The 15385-nt window shown below is 32.6% G+C and overlaps 1 protein-coding gene across 2 annotated transcripts; it reads left to right on the forward strand.

Annotated features, from left to right (window-relative positions):
* The first annotated feature begins 4798 nt into the window (after positions 1-4798).
* On the forward strand, positions 4799-7659 carry LOC120152006 (putative pentatricopeptide repeat-containing protein At5g52630). Of its 2 annotated transcripts, none has more exons than XM_039164308.1 (3): positions 4799-4914; positions 5161-5754; positions 5997-7659. In XM_039164308.1, the coding sequence occupies exons 1-3, from the start codon at positions 4822-4824 to the stop codon at positions 7569-7571; spliced, it is 2262 nt and encodes a 753-aa protein (XP_039020239.1). In that variant the 5' UTR covers positions 4799-4821; the 3' UTR covers positions 7572-7659. The 2 variants fall into 2 exon arrangements, with proteins under 2 accessions (XP_039020239.1, XP_039020238.1); XM_039164307.1 differs by having other exon boundaries at positions 5161-5726; positions 5969-7659.
* The last annotated feature ends 7726 nt before the right edge of the window (positions 7660-15385 follow it).

Consider the following 15385-nt stretch of genomic DNA (forward strand, 5'->3'; position numbering starts at 1 on the left):
GCTGGTTTAAGACTAAAACGATGTGACATTGTCTCGATAACCATCATTTAAACCATGGTTCTCCAATCCAATTTACGTTGTTTTTCAGTTCTTCATTTGTTACAAAAAAATCTACAGCTCCAAAACGGATCCTATGGTGTAAATTTATTACACCATCAATGTACCCAAGCATTTCCTTTGCAAATTGAATGACGACAAATGATTCCTCGGCTTATCTGTCTCCGACCCTACATTTCTTTGTTTGCATTGCTCCTCACTTACCTTTCTCAATTTCCTCTTTTTTTCCCTTCATAAAACCCGAAAGGATAACAACTTTTTGCCATATACTGATGCTTTGTTTGTACCAATGCCCTTCATCTCCACCACTCGCTCAAAATCCATAAAGATCACATTTTTGGTTTCTTTAACGTATAGAATAGCAAAGAACGTTTCCTTTTGAAAAAGGCTCATCAAAATCCATGGAGAGAAGTTCGGCTAAGGAAGAAGAGTTGCTTTCTTGCTGGGGTCGTCTCAAGCTGAAGCTTCCATGGACGAGAAGGAAATTGAGGAGTTTGGGCAATAGCATAACGGCACCTTTCAGGGCAAAGCGACCCAGACCGGTTGGTGGCTTTAAGTACGACCCTTTAAGCTATGCCCAGAATTTTGACGATGGCTATGAAGATGATGATCCAGAGGGGGCTGTTTATCGTGGCTTCTCCTCCAGATATGCTGCTCCTTCTTCAAGATCAGTTGCCGATAAGTGAAAATGGGTTGGGGTTATGTTTTTCCTTTTGTTTTGTTTATGTTTTTTTTTTTCATGTTTTGCAGTATATGTACAGTGCTGAAGGAAGTGCTTTGATTGATGGTTTGTGAGCTCTTCCATATGCAGAAAAAGGAAAAGAAAATCAATATAGAAACATGATATTTAGAAAGGGAAAAAAAGTGAATGATTTACAAATGCATTGTTTTATTTGATTTATGTTTGATTAAAAAACTATTTAATTTATATTTAATTTGATTCGATAAGTTTAATAAATTTATTTTCTTATTAATTAAAAAATTATTGTTCGACTCATTTGTCGGATCTTAGTGGGAATAGCCGTTACATGATTGATAGGTCTCAAAGCTCCTTCAAGGATGAAGCCAGTGGACCCAGTCCGTTCGGGTCCAACCACACACCCAGATACAGGTGCAGTCCTGGGTTTTTCCTTTTAAAAGTAAGTTCAAATTTGAATTAAGTTGTTTATTTGTATATGAATAAAATATTGAAACTATAATTTCACAAATAAAATAGAGAATTTTATGACATGGGAGTTTTTTTTATTAAAAAACATAAATATTTAAAATTATAATAAATGTTTACGATCATAAGCATAAATTAACCATCTAATTAGGACATTTTTATATAATCATTAACATAAAAACTAGTCACTCAAGATCACCCAATGACTAAATAAAAAAAAGTTAAAACTCTACCTAAAAAATCGAACAAAATACGGATACGAATAGAACTGGTCACATTGACAAACAAAACACAAAAGAAGATAAAACTACTAAAAGATCATCGATAAATCGCAAATCAGAATCGAGATAAGTAAAAAATTATTCACAAACGCAAATCTCGTATCCAAATCCAATTCGGGAGACTAAAGCATGAAATATCAATATAATAACAAATAATTGGCATCTTTATCAGTCGTGGTGATGTCAAATTGAACATTGAAAAAAAAAACATAAACTATGATCATCTCCAGCGCATCGCTAGAGTAGAGAAAATCTCCACTTTGGAGATGAATTTCAACTCCAGTACATCTCCACTTTCAACGCTAGAGTAGAAAAAAGATACAGTGATACTCTACATCTAGAGTTGCATTGTAGCTGCACAACATATTATTATTTTTTTGTTATTTTTATGATTTTTGGTTTTTGTTATTTTTTTACTTTCTTTTGTTATTTTCTTTTTCTTTTATTTTTCTTTGTTACATTATTTTCTCTTATTCTATCTTTTATTTTTTTATTGTAATTTCTATATAATAAAATAAAAATTAAACATAATATAATAAATTCAAGTAGATTAAATTGCAAGATAGATAAAAATATATTGAAATTAGATAAATAAACATACTAATAGTTAAATATTGTGAATAAAGTAGAGTTTGTGGTAATGTAGAAATAGTGCTCCATATGAATTATTGTTTCATCTTTAGAGTAGAGACAGAAATGTTGTAGAGTAGAGATGAGGGCTAAAGATGACCTAAAACAAGGGTTAAATGATAAAAAAAATGTGCTATAAAAGCATAAATAAACGTGTTATTCAGACAGAGTTATTAAAAATAAAAAACAAAAGTAAAAATGGTATAATATAAAAAAATTAAAGTAAAAACTAGAAACAATAGCGACCATCACAAAAATTGATGACACCGTCTATCAACCAATAAATAAAAAAGAAATAGACAACTTTAAGAGTTTCGATATAGAGTTAAAATTAAAGTTTATAAATATTCAAAATTGAATCGATAAAAATATGATTACGTAAATAAATAAAATTGGATATAAAGGAGCAAAATACCACCCGACCTGCCCGTTGAATATTAGTTTAAAATATTTTATATTGATTTTTTATATATATTTTTTTATAAACTATTAAAAGTAAAATATTATATATTAAATTTTTAAAAGTTAAAATCATAATCTAAATAAGAAGATATATTGGCATAGACATTTGGGCATTTGAGTGTTAACCCATATATGGCAAGAATAAATCTATAGAACTTGTCAGACTTGTACCTATACTCACGTTTTTGGAATGGGTTTGTAATATGAATCTATCACTAATCAAATATTGAAAATAAAAATAAAAAAAGCTTATATTGATATTTATCATTTTTTATAATTAAATTTTTAGGTTGAATTAAAATGGATTAAATTACGAAAGATTTTGTTTAAGTTTAACACTACTGAATATTTTATATAATATTTAAATTAATCAGTTTTTTATCTAAAAATAATATATTTAAACATAGTTAAATTTATGTCTTTCTATATATTATTATAATAATAATGTTATCAATCGAGTTAAAATTTGATAATAATATATTTGCGGAATAAGAATAAATCAGTAGAAAAATGCAATTTGATAGTTATTATTACGACTTTCTAAACATATTCTTTTATATTTGATCACTTTCGTTTAAGTCTTTTACACTTTTTTTCACTGAATTTAAAAAACATAATATTTGGTCATTTTCGTTTTTATTTAATTAAAATATGGTCACTGAGGGTTAACAGTTGTTAGACCTTTAACATATTGCTAACGTGACACGATTAATTTATAAAATTAAAAAGGATAAACTACATAAATAGTCACTAATGTTTGAGTAAGTTTTTATTTTTTCCCACTAAAGTTTCAAAAGCAACAAATTAGTCGCTAAAACATCAAATAGATAATTGATCAATGATTTTATATCTAATTTACCCCTTAGAAATGAACTTTTTTGGATATGAAACAATCATATATTTCGAATGATAAACAGAAAAATTAGAAAGTTTTTTGAATAAATTAGATATAAAATCATTGTTCAATAACCTATTTGATATTTTAGTGACCAATTTGTTATTTTTAAAACTTTAATAGGGAAAATTAAAACTTACACAAACATTAGTGACCATTTGTGTAGTTTACCATTTTTAATTTTATAAATTCAATATGCCACGTTAATAATCTGTTAAAAGCCTAACAACAATTAACCTTTAGTGACCACATTTAATTACATCTTAAAATTGCCCGTCTAGCTCAGTTGGTAGAGCGCAAGGCTCTTAACCTTGTGGTGGGATCGAGTCCCACTGAGGGCAATTCATATCGGAGGTCTTCCACGGAAGCTGCTCTCAACTTGGTGTTGGAGGCAGCCTACTACCCTACCTCCCCTTACCCCATTACACATGGGAATAAGGTCAGCCAATTTTTTTATTTAATTACATCTTAATTAAATAAAAACCGCAAGTGATAAAATCTTAATTAAATAAAAACGAAAGTGACCAAATATTTTAGTTTTTGAATTCAGTGAGTAAAAATGTATAAAACTTAAACGAAAGTAATCGATCATATATTTTACCCAAAAATATAAGCATAGAGTATTCTTTTTACTATTTTTTTAAAAGAAGGCAACAATTAGGGATGGTCAAAATATCAGAACTCGAAGATCCTGACCCGATCCTATAGAGGTGGGTTTTTTTTTTTGAAATTTTGAGACTCGGAGTAGGGTTGGTTATGTAGTATATAAGTTTGGGATGAGGCCGGATTTAAGGTGAAAAATTACTGATCTGACTCGTCCCAGTTAATTTATAATTTTTTATATATAACATATTTAATATTTTAAGAATTTTAATTTTATATTATTAAAACATGCTATTTCATTATTAAAAATATAATAAATAATATAAAATACATTATTTTAACTGTTTAAAATATAATAAATAATTATAAATATATATAATAAAATGTATTATTTTAATTATTTAAAAATATTAATATATTTAGATCGGGTCGAAATTATGGTTTTAGTCTAAAATCCGAAGAGTGTCTGGGTGGAAAAAAAAAACTAAAATTTATTGGGGCGGGATGGACAGGATATAAGAAATATGTTTTTGAGTCGGAGCCGGGCGGAAAAAACCCGGCCCGCCCATCCCTAGCAACAATTCGAGGTCCACTATTTGTCTTACACTTATCTCAGACAAGCAGATAGGAATTAGGATAACGTAAAGCGCAACAGTTGTACCATAGATTCACAAAATGCTTCTCCATTCAATTCAATATATTTCTATCATCCTTCCCACCTTTCTCCAATGGCGTCTTTGCCTTCATTTCATGGCATTGGTACTCTCAAGCTCGAACCAGACTCCACAAAGCACTCCACCACTTCTGCTTCCACAGATAAGGTATTCTTCACTAAATTTTCCCTTAATTATTCTCTTCGCTATTTTGCATTTAGAAAAAAATTAACACAAGTTCTTTTCCAATGCTGAATAACTCATATTTGCACTTCTTTTACTCCGCTCATCTGTCAAAATTCTGGTTTCTTTTTTTGTTTTTAAAGTTTTCCCATTTTCAATGGAAGTTGGCTGGAATTGTGGGGTTTTTTTATATCTATTGATGCTAAGCTGCGTACGATTTTTTTCCTCCAGAGTCCAAGTATATCTTATCCAAGGGCTCGTACATTAATCCAATCTGATAGAAAATTAGAATCATTGACTCTGAATTTCCAAGAATCACTCTCAGTCATAAAAGATGGCTCAAAGATTGAAGCATCTTGTTATGTCCCGCTTTTGCAAGAATGCATTGAAAGGAATTCGTTTTCCGGGACTCGTGATCTTCATTCTCATATCATAAAGACTGGAACTCATCGAGATGTGTTTGTGATGACATTCCTTGTCAATGTTTATGCCAAATGTGGAGCCATGGAAAATGCTCGAAAAGTGTTTGACAGTTTGCCTAGAAGAAATGTTGTTGCATGGACAACTTTGATGACAGGCTATGTTCATGATGATCAGCCAGATGTTGCCATTACTGTTTTTCAAGAGATGCTCGAATTTGGGTCATTTCCGACGAATTATACCCTTGGAATTGCTTTGAATGCATGTTCTGCAATAGACTCTCTTGAATTGGGGAAGCAAATTCATGCCTACAGTATCAAATACCATATTGATCATGACACAAGTGTTGGAAACTCACTTTGCAGCTTATACTCTAAATGTGCAAGCTTGGATTCCGCTATTAAGGCCTTTCTTACGGTTGAGGAAAAGAACGTAATTACATGGACTGCTGTTATTTCTGCTTGTGGGGATAATAGTAAAGCTGCAAAGGGGCTTAGGGTCATTGAGATGCTAGCTGACAATGTTGAACCTAATGAATTCACTTTCACAAGTGTTTTGAGTATGTGCTGTAAATGCTATCTTTGAGCTTTGGGGACTCACTTTGCAGCTTATACTCTAAATGTGCAAGCTTGGATTCCGCTATTAAGGCCTTTCTTACGGTTGAGGAAAAGAACGTAATTACATGGACTGCTGTTATTTCTGCTTGTGGGGATAATAGTAAAGCTGCAAAGGGGCTTAGGTTCTTCATTGAGATGCTAGCTGACAATGTTGAACCTAATGAATTCACTTTCACAAGTGTTTTGAGTATGTGCTGTACAATGCTATCTTTGAGCTTTGGGGCTCAAGTTCATTGTTTAAGCATCAAGCTCGGATATGAAACACACCTCCGCATAAAGAACTCAATCATGTATTTGTATCTCAGATGTGGATGGTTTGTTGAAGCGCTGCGGCTGTTCAACGGCATGGAAGACATGAGCTTAGTTACGATGAATTCGATAATTGCGGGATATGGTGAAATAATGGAACTTGCCAAGGATTATCTTTCAGCCTACCATAATGGAATGGAGGCTCTCAACATTTTCTCGAAATTGAATAACTCTGGCTTCAAACCTGATCTATATACCTTCTCGAGTATTTTAACCATATGTAGTAAGATGTTTGCCTTAGAACAAGGGGAGCAAATTCATGCTCAGACTCTTAAAACTGGGTATCTGTCAGATATGATAGTGGGAACTGCATTGGTTAATATGTATAACAAATGTGGAAGCATTGAGAGAGCAAGCAAATCTTTTTGGGAGATGTCTGCTAAAACATTGATTTCATGGACTTCTATGATTGCTGCTTTTGCGCAAAATGGGCAGACTCAGCAAGCACTGCAGCTTTTTGATGATATGAGACTGATTGGAGTCCGACCAAACCAAGTAACCTTTGTTGGTGTTTTTTCAGCATGTGCTCGTGCCGGGATAGTAAATGAAGCACTCGGGTATTTCGAGATGATGCAAAAAGATTATAAGATCAAACCTGTTATGGACCATTACTCATGCCTAATTGACATGTTTGTGAGGAAGGGGTCCTTGGATGAAGCTTTTGATTTGATCAAGAAGATGGATTTTCCTCCGAATGAGTCCACTTGGTCTCTGTTGCTTGCAGGATGCAAAAGATATGGCAACAATGAATTGGGATTCTATGCTGCTGAAAAGTTACTTGAACTGAAGCCAAAAGATGCCGAGACTTGTCTCTTGTTGCTGAATATATACGACTCTGCAGAGAGATGGGAAGATGTTTCAAAAGTAAGAGAACTGATGAAGGAGAAGAGACTCGAAAAGTTAACAGACTGGAGCTTTATTAGCATTCACGACAAGGTTTATTCGTTCAATCCCGACGAGAGGCAAGTTTATGGAGCTGAGATATATGAATTGTTGGATGAATTAGTTGACAAAGCAAAGAGTGTTATTGGATATGAATCACTTGAAAGTTTTACCATATTCGGTGAAGAAGTTCAACATAGCGAGAAGTTGGCTGTTGCATTTGGCCTATTGAAAATACCAGATGCTGCACCAATACGAATCATAAAGAACACAGGGATGTGCAATGGTTGCCACAATTTTATGAAGGCCATCTCTTCGCTTAATGCAAGGGAAATCATCATTCGAGATAGCAAGCAGCTCCATAAATTTGTCGATGGGAAGTGTTCTTGTGGGGATTATGGTGGTTTATTTTGATGAGTGAGGTAGGTTCCCATCACTCCATTTCCCTCCCACTTATATAAGGTTACTTTAAGGACATTTCATGCAAATTCTTGTCTTTGATATTCCTGAATGTTTCAAAGGCGTTGTAGGAATATGCATGGCAAATTATTAACATGTCAATTTTTCTTTATAAACATATATCATCTTAAGCACAATTCAAACCCACAGATACAGATTGCCAGGTACCATCAACTGTAAAATGTCACTAACCACTTCATTTGATCTCATTAAAGTATGGTACTTCATTTGGTGGTTTCCATGTGATATCCTCGAGCTTGCTTTAAAATGCCTGGCAAAACTGTGACAAGATGCAGCGTTCATGTCGGAATAAAAAAAAAAAAAGAAGAAAGAAAACAAACTAGACATGTACAAGTGGGTGATAATAATGAAAATTCATTGAATGATAATGCAATATATAAAGTGCCTTGTGAGGAAGGCTTGTGCCTTATGAATGATTGAATATTATGACTAATGTAATAAAGCTACATTGATTTCCCTTAGGGTGTGTTTGGTTCATACAATGTAAGATTACCAGTGGGAATAAAAGATTACCATGGAATAGGATTACTGAGAATGTTACATTACTGTGTTTAGTTGATTTGGCAGGAATGTAAGATTACAGTGTTTGGTTGAAAGAATAAAAGATTACTGGAATGTATATTTTACCAAATTGTTCTTGTTCTATATTTTTTAACAAGTGAAATTCTAAATATTTAAATAAAAATTATTTATATAAAAATTTTATTTGTTGATGATATATTACTTGAGTATTTAAATATATCATGTATTATTTTAATTTTAATTAATATTAAATTTTACATAATTTATGTAAAATTATATTAAAATTTTACATCAACATTTAATTAAATGTTTACATTGTGGAAACTAGCTTCGGTTCATACGTGACGCATTCACTGGGTTATTTTTCAATCGACAAGGTTTATATTCTTTTATATACAATAATTTATCATAGATATTCATAATAATAAAAAGATATAAATTATTTTTGTTATCTAAGATATAATATTTATTATATCTTATATATAAAATAATTTATTTATTTCTCTTTTATATTTATACTTAATTCTGAATACTTTATCATTATTATTTATCTAATGAATTTTTATTACAAAAATATAATTCAAATAAGTAAGAAAATATAACACTAAAAATCATATTGTCTAGAATTTTATATTTCACCGTTATTCATCATTATTTTTGCTAATATTAAGTATTAATACTCAGTCCTAATATGATTTGTACTTAACTCCTTATTACGAAAAGCAAGCAACCCAATAATTCAAGTTTCCCAACCTTTAATTTCTCTCCGAACATACAAAAACTGACAGTGGCCAAGCTTTGAACATACTAGACCGTTAATTTCTTTTGGATCATACACAAAGGACAAGTGAAATATCTTACCTGTATCTAAAGAGAATTCTAAAACAATTTTAAGTGGCTGCTAATTCGGCCATGTCCGAATTATTCTAAACTATCGGTCATGAGATTGCTTTTCGAAAAAAAGTGTTCATGACATCTGCTTCAGTGTTGGAACATTGATGGCTATTGCAATGCTAGGATTTGCATTATACACCTTTAGACCCAGGAAGGTCAATCCAGTTAAGTTCGATTTCCAGTTCACCGCACTCTACATTTCTCAATCGGGGGAAAAGGTTTTGCACGACCTTCCCGTCGATCCACTTAATGGCGCTCTCTTCAGACAGGCAGTTGGTCCTGCACGATTGCACTCTTGATATTGTGGTTCCACTCGGGATGTCTTCCAAATCCTGTTTCAAGGCTTCTACGTAAGGCCTGATGTCAAACTCAGCATCTCCCATTTTGTCATCCTTGCTAAAAGTGTTATGGTCATACACTGTCTGGAGAGTCATGCAGACATAGAAAATACCATAAACAAACTAGTAGCAAAAACAATCTCGTACATTAAAATGCCAAAAGAACAAAAAATGATTACAGCTCTTGTAATTTCTTCAAATCGAAACTAATACATTTTTGTGTAAATATTTAATAAGATCTTGGTACGTTTCTTAAATCTCAAGACATTTATGCTTTTGCATGGGGTTTGCTGTTTAATAATGAAACATGGAAACACCTTGAGTTCTACACCTCTTTTGTTTTGTTTGCTTTTGCTCTTTGATTCAATGCTACGCCACACAATCATGTATGCATGCAAATATTCTATCATTTGATCGTGTTTTGCAATCTATCAGCAATTCAGAAAACTGCAGAAGGTTGCCTACACATGAGACTGACCACTAAACCCATCTCAACTGTCGAAATATTTTCACAACAGAACGTTTGGCATTAAGAGCAGGGCCTCATTGCCGACCAGCTTATATATGTATAACAACCATCAAGAGCTGTGAATGCAAAGGAGGATACAAACGTTTGGCATTCAGTTCCCTTGGTCACGACTCTTTAGTATCCTACTATGCTTGATTTTCTCTGTGTTTAGGGTATTAATTCTCATCTTTTAAGGCCCCTTTAACTTTTTTTTTTGGAATGGTAATCTTCACAATATTTAGGTTGGATTTGGAATGTTTTATAATGAAATAGATGAGAGAGATGGATGCTTAATCCATTAGCCACAATTATCAGATTGTGCTACCAATTTATAAGTAGTATTCGTCTTTATGTTGTACTGATGTCTTTCTAAACATTGCACTCCTTTATTTTCATTGTTTACTAGTTTGATCAGTCCCTCCAATTTGGAATATCTATTGTAGTTCAGACCATGATTTGGAGGGATAAAACATTTGGTTATGTTGTTAAAGCAATTTGCAATATTGTTTTAGAAATCTCAAGAATTCACTCGTAAAAAGTCCTCGAGGTTTTGTCCTTTTCTCTTGAATATATTTAAACAAACAATCTTGATCATGATTTGCATCCTCAAAAAAAATGTTCATAATTGGTGTTTTTTACTTATTTGAAAACCATTGCACTCATATATCTCCTTTCAAATGGATATATCTTTTTTCTAGTTTAATATTACATTGTGTTTTTATTGGCTTCCAGCTTCTAAGCTCTGTCCGAGAATGTTGTAGTGTGAGATTTTAAACTTGTAGCTTGCTCTTTTTTCGGGACATGACATATGTTTAGACGATGATGAGCGGTAATATATCTTCATTATTTTTTAATGCGATTTTGGTTGACACATGAGCTTTTAAATATTTTATTATTTCAGATTTATTTATCAAGTATTAGGTATACTATGAAGTGAACTTTATTTGTTTGCAAGAAAGCCTATTATGAATATGCTGTAAAATTATAGAAAATCTAAGAGCAAATCTTGGAAGCAATGCAGAAGTCTAAACATATGTCATGTCCCCGAAAAGAAGAGCAAGCTACAAGTTTAAAATCTCACACTAACAACATTCTCGGACAGAGCTTAGAAGTACATAGTAGCATCCAAATCTCACATAAAAAACAAGTCAGCCTAATCTATTTCACCAAGTCAGCATATTCAACCCATTCTAACCAAGTCAACCTAATCTATCCCCTTGACATTGGAGCGATGCTAACAGAGGGAGATGTGATTTTTAGGGAAAAAACTCAAGCCAAATCAGAGAGGTAGAGAAAAATGGTGGGAGTATTAATCTGTCTTAATCAAATGCAAATGTTAGTTGTCTTTGTGGTGCACTCAACTGTTCAGGATTTCTTGGAGCAAAGTCTCGTGGCTTTCAGGTAAATGTTTAAGTGCATCATATTAGAATTTATGTGAGCATGTATGTTCTGCTTAAAAAAAAAATTCATTTGAAGTGAAATGTTTTTGTCATGATCTTTTAGAAATATATAGCTCATGGTATTATCCATTTGTCGATTCAGTTCCCTTGGTCACGACTCTTTAGTATCCATTTGTTGATTTTCTAAACCCCTTCTGTGTAATGTTCATTTGCAATGAAATTCTGAAACTGTACTTGTATAATTCGTTTCTTGACATAGCAGTTCTTACCGGGGATTTAAATAGTTAGCGGTCACGTTTTCGGTCGCGTCGCGTTTATCGCGGTTGCGGATATTACGGATGCCAGCGCGGTCACTGCGGGTGTCGTAGTTGTGAATTTTTTTAAATTTCACACAACTTATCTTAAAATATAATAACAATAATTATAATTATAAGAAATCGTTTTTAATAATTTTTAGAATGTTTTCTAAGAGAAAGTGACATATTTAAAGAACATAAAATGGAATTAAAATAAAATTGTAAAATTTAAATATTAGAAATTTTGATTACTCAAAATCTAACTAAATTAAATGAAAATTAAACTTTACCATCTAAATTAAGAATTAAATTATAGAATTTGAAAAGGTGAGAAATGTTAAAATTATAATTAGGATATTATAAAATTTATTTTAAAAAATATGAGATGGGAGTGGGCCAGCAGTGCCTTCAAAAATACCCAAATCTCAGTCTTCATCTTCATATCCTCATCAAAATTTCTTTACAGCTTCACAAAACAAACGTTTTCATTGTTTAACATTCACTCACAAACCCAAAACTAAGCTTCCTAGCTCCCCTGCTTTCATTTCCTGCAAGATCCAATCAGATGACTACGAAGATTCCTCCTGGTACTACTTTGTTTCCTTGGGTATAACCCCTTTCTTCCTTTTACTTTCTTCCTTTACTTTTTTCTTCCTCTTTCAACAGTATAAATTTCAGGTCATCGTGGGAAGAGAAGAACACACAATTTTTTTCTTCTAATTTCTAAACCTAGATCTAGTTTCTTTCAGCAGTAGAAATTTATGGTCTTTTTGATTGATTTTTGTTTTTGTTTTGCAATAACGGTGGAATAACGCTTATAGCGTCCCGTTATCGACGCTTCCCACCGTAACCCGTTAAATTGCGGGCGTGATAGACCGTTATTTATGTGAATCAGTTACCCACCGCTAAAATCATCAATACCGGTTTCGGACGGCGAATCTACCACAATATTACGGTCGCTATGAATACTACTACTACAGGTCGGATTTAACAAAAGCTGCCCTTGCAAGGTTAAACCTGTTTAGCTTTCGTAGTTAACCTATAATTAGCATGACATTTATCTAGAGAGTTTGTTTCCGAACATATGCTGAACTGCAGAAGTCAAATTTGTACTCGGCTTTAATTTTCTGTCGTGATTTTATCTATTTCTTACAGTTCAACTAATATTTTATCTATTTCTTACAGTTCAATTAATTTTCTGCGATTTATGTCGACAAATCATTACAAGGTCAGTGTTTTTCCAGTTGATGTGTTATATTTCTCTTAATCATTTGTGTTCATTTAAAAACCAGAAGAAATCAAACCAAATACAGATAGAAGTTCCAGTTCAATAAACAATGCATCAGTTTCATAAACGAAGAAGAAAAGGTTCACATCTATGAAAACATACATGGTTTTTCAATGAAAGATGGATAACTCCTTAGATTTTGAATGGGTTTAACTGCTGCAACTCAAGTGAGCTCAAATCTGGGTGCCTGAAAAATAGTTGCATCTCAATTATTCCCACGAACCCATAAAAATTAGAAAAATAATGGGCAGATCAGTGTAGTAGTAGAGAAAATATAGAAACATGAGTGAAAACACAAACCCATAAAAATTGAACAATGAAACAAATTGAAATATCAGCGCTAAGAATCAAATAAAAATGTTGAAAGTATCAACGCTAGAAGCAAATACCTATGCCAGAAGCAAATTTGAAAGCCAAATGGAAGAAGAATCAGATTTTCTTTCAGCCAGAACTAAGCGGGGGTATTTTAGACAACGGGAACCGGGAATAAGCTAATACCTAAGAGAGACGGGGGATTGATATTCCCGGGAAAAGAAGGTAAAAATACCACTGTTGGTATTCATTCTTTACCTGCACTTGGGAATGAAGCTCATCCAAACATGGGTGTCACTACCCGAAAAAAAACATTACTCCCAGAAATGAAATATGACGTGAACCAAACGGGGCATTAAAGTTTAAATATTGACATATATGGTCTATGGGTACTTATGTATGTGTGTGACCACATATGATGATAGATAATCCCGATGTTTGTAATGTCGCGGCTTGATTACTTAGTGACACTAACAACTATATCTTATATTTATTTTGATGGAACAATATATGATTACTTGGTGAGATCAGGTACCATCTCTGTTGAGGATACCTGATTACTTAGTGAGACCTGATACCAGGCCCGGCCCTGAGCGTAGGCGAGGAGGGCGACCGCCTAGGGCCCAGGTTTGGAGGGGGCCATTCTTGAAAATATTTTTAAGTTTAATAATTAAAAAAATATTTTTACATAATTTAACTATAAACACCATTTTTTTATTTCAAACACTACCCCATGTTTCTTACACATCATTTATTTATTCAAAACCCATCTTTTGTCCATGTCTTTCCCCCACGTGAAATACCATAATTGAGAAGATCAAGACCTCACCCATGCTCTACTATACACTAGTGCCCATATTCCCACCCACTCACGCATATTCAGGAGCACGCCAAGCAAGGGAGATTAATTTAGTTTTTCTCTACCAACTATGGGGAGCAGCATATTATGGGGATATATAAAAACATTAATGGGCTCCAACACATCCCACTCACCAGCAAAAAAAAAACAGAACACAAGGAAGTGAATAGTTTTTTATTCGATTGCAACTGGATATTTAAGGACCCAATCAAACAGAATGTAAAGGTGATTCGAAAAAAATCCTTGCAAAGACACTGTAAACTCATCTTCAAGGAATAATAGATTTCAAAGGTTACCTATTACTCAATGTTTTTTTTATTGTTTGAATGCATGCTTTTTTTTATTGGTTAATTTCTTATCTAGCAAACCATTATATTTACTTTTAGTTCGTATAAAGCATATTACATATTGTTTTTTTTACTGTGATAATTCTTCTAAAACCCAGATCTAGCATTTCGAATATATAATTTTTTCCTTTTGAGCATGGTAGCGCCCATATGTTTTTAGGGGCCCTTATCTTTTATTTTGCATAGGGCCCTTAAAATGTCAGGACCGGCCCTGTCTGATACTGTTGTTATTTATTTCATGATTCCTTTATGTGACCATGTGCTATTGTTGTTTATTTATCTGATGTTAGATAGTTATCAGATAACTTGTTGAGATTGATATGACTGTGTGAATCCTAAAAAGAATGTAATAAGCATGTTTCTCTTAGTGATGATTATTAATACTCTTGAATAGTATCTAAATGACTGTGGTTAAGCACGATATTCATTGTGAGGTGGTAATAAATGTATAGACTCATGTCTCTCTGTTTATACTTCTGTATGCTTTTATTTATGAAAACATAAACTATAATATAGTAGAAGTGTATCGCTCAACATTCGGCTATTCCTGTTCGCATGCTAGTAGATCATGGTTGTTCCAGAGAAGCACCTTCGCTATAAGACTTCCAACATCATCATTCAGAGAACATAATTCAATTACTTTAGATGATAGATGATGTGTATTCATAGACCCTTATTTATAATCTTGATATGTAGCCCTGTTATTATTTTGATTTATACTAAATTATTACGGGACTCCGATTTTGTATAAACGTTTTGTAAACTAATACTTATTTATTTTGTTGATATGAAATTGTTAAATACATGTGATTTTAAAAACTTTCAAATTCATTGGTCGCATTAGAGGCCCACCGTTTATAGCTGGTCGGATTTAGGGTGTTATACTAATGGTTCAATTATAACTTTTTGAAAATTCAGTGACTCAATTATAACTTTTGGAAATACAGTGACTGAATTGTAACTTACTAATAATATTACTAGTGA

Source organism: Hibiscus syriacus, unplaced genomic scaffold (genome assembly GCF_006381635.1).
Source record: "Hibiscus syriacus cultivar Baekdansim isolate YM2019G1 unplaced genomic scaffold, ASM638163v2 tig00111081_pilon, whole genome shotgun sequence".
In the NCBI taxonomy this organism is placed as follows: Eukaryota; Viridiplantae; Streptophyta; class Magnoliopsida; order Malvales; family Malvaceae; genus Hibiscus; species Hibiscus syriacus.

Coding starts and splice junctions, on each gene's coding strand:
- LOC120152006 (XM_039164308.1), top strand. CDS start 4,822: ATGGCGTCTTTGCCTTCATTTCATGGCATTGGTACTCTCAAGCTCGAA. Junction 4,915..5,160: donor CTTCTGCTTCCACAGATAAG/GTATTCTTCACT, acceptor TTTTTCCTCCAG/AGTCCAAGTATATCTTATCC. Junction 5,755..5,996: donor GCTTGGATTCCGCTATTAAG/GCCTTTCTTACG, acceptor TCCGCTATTAAG/GCCTTTCTTACGGTTGAGGA.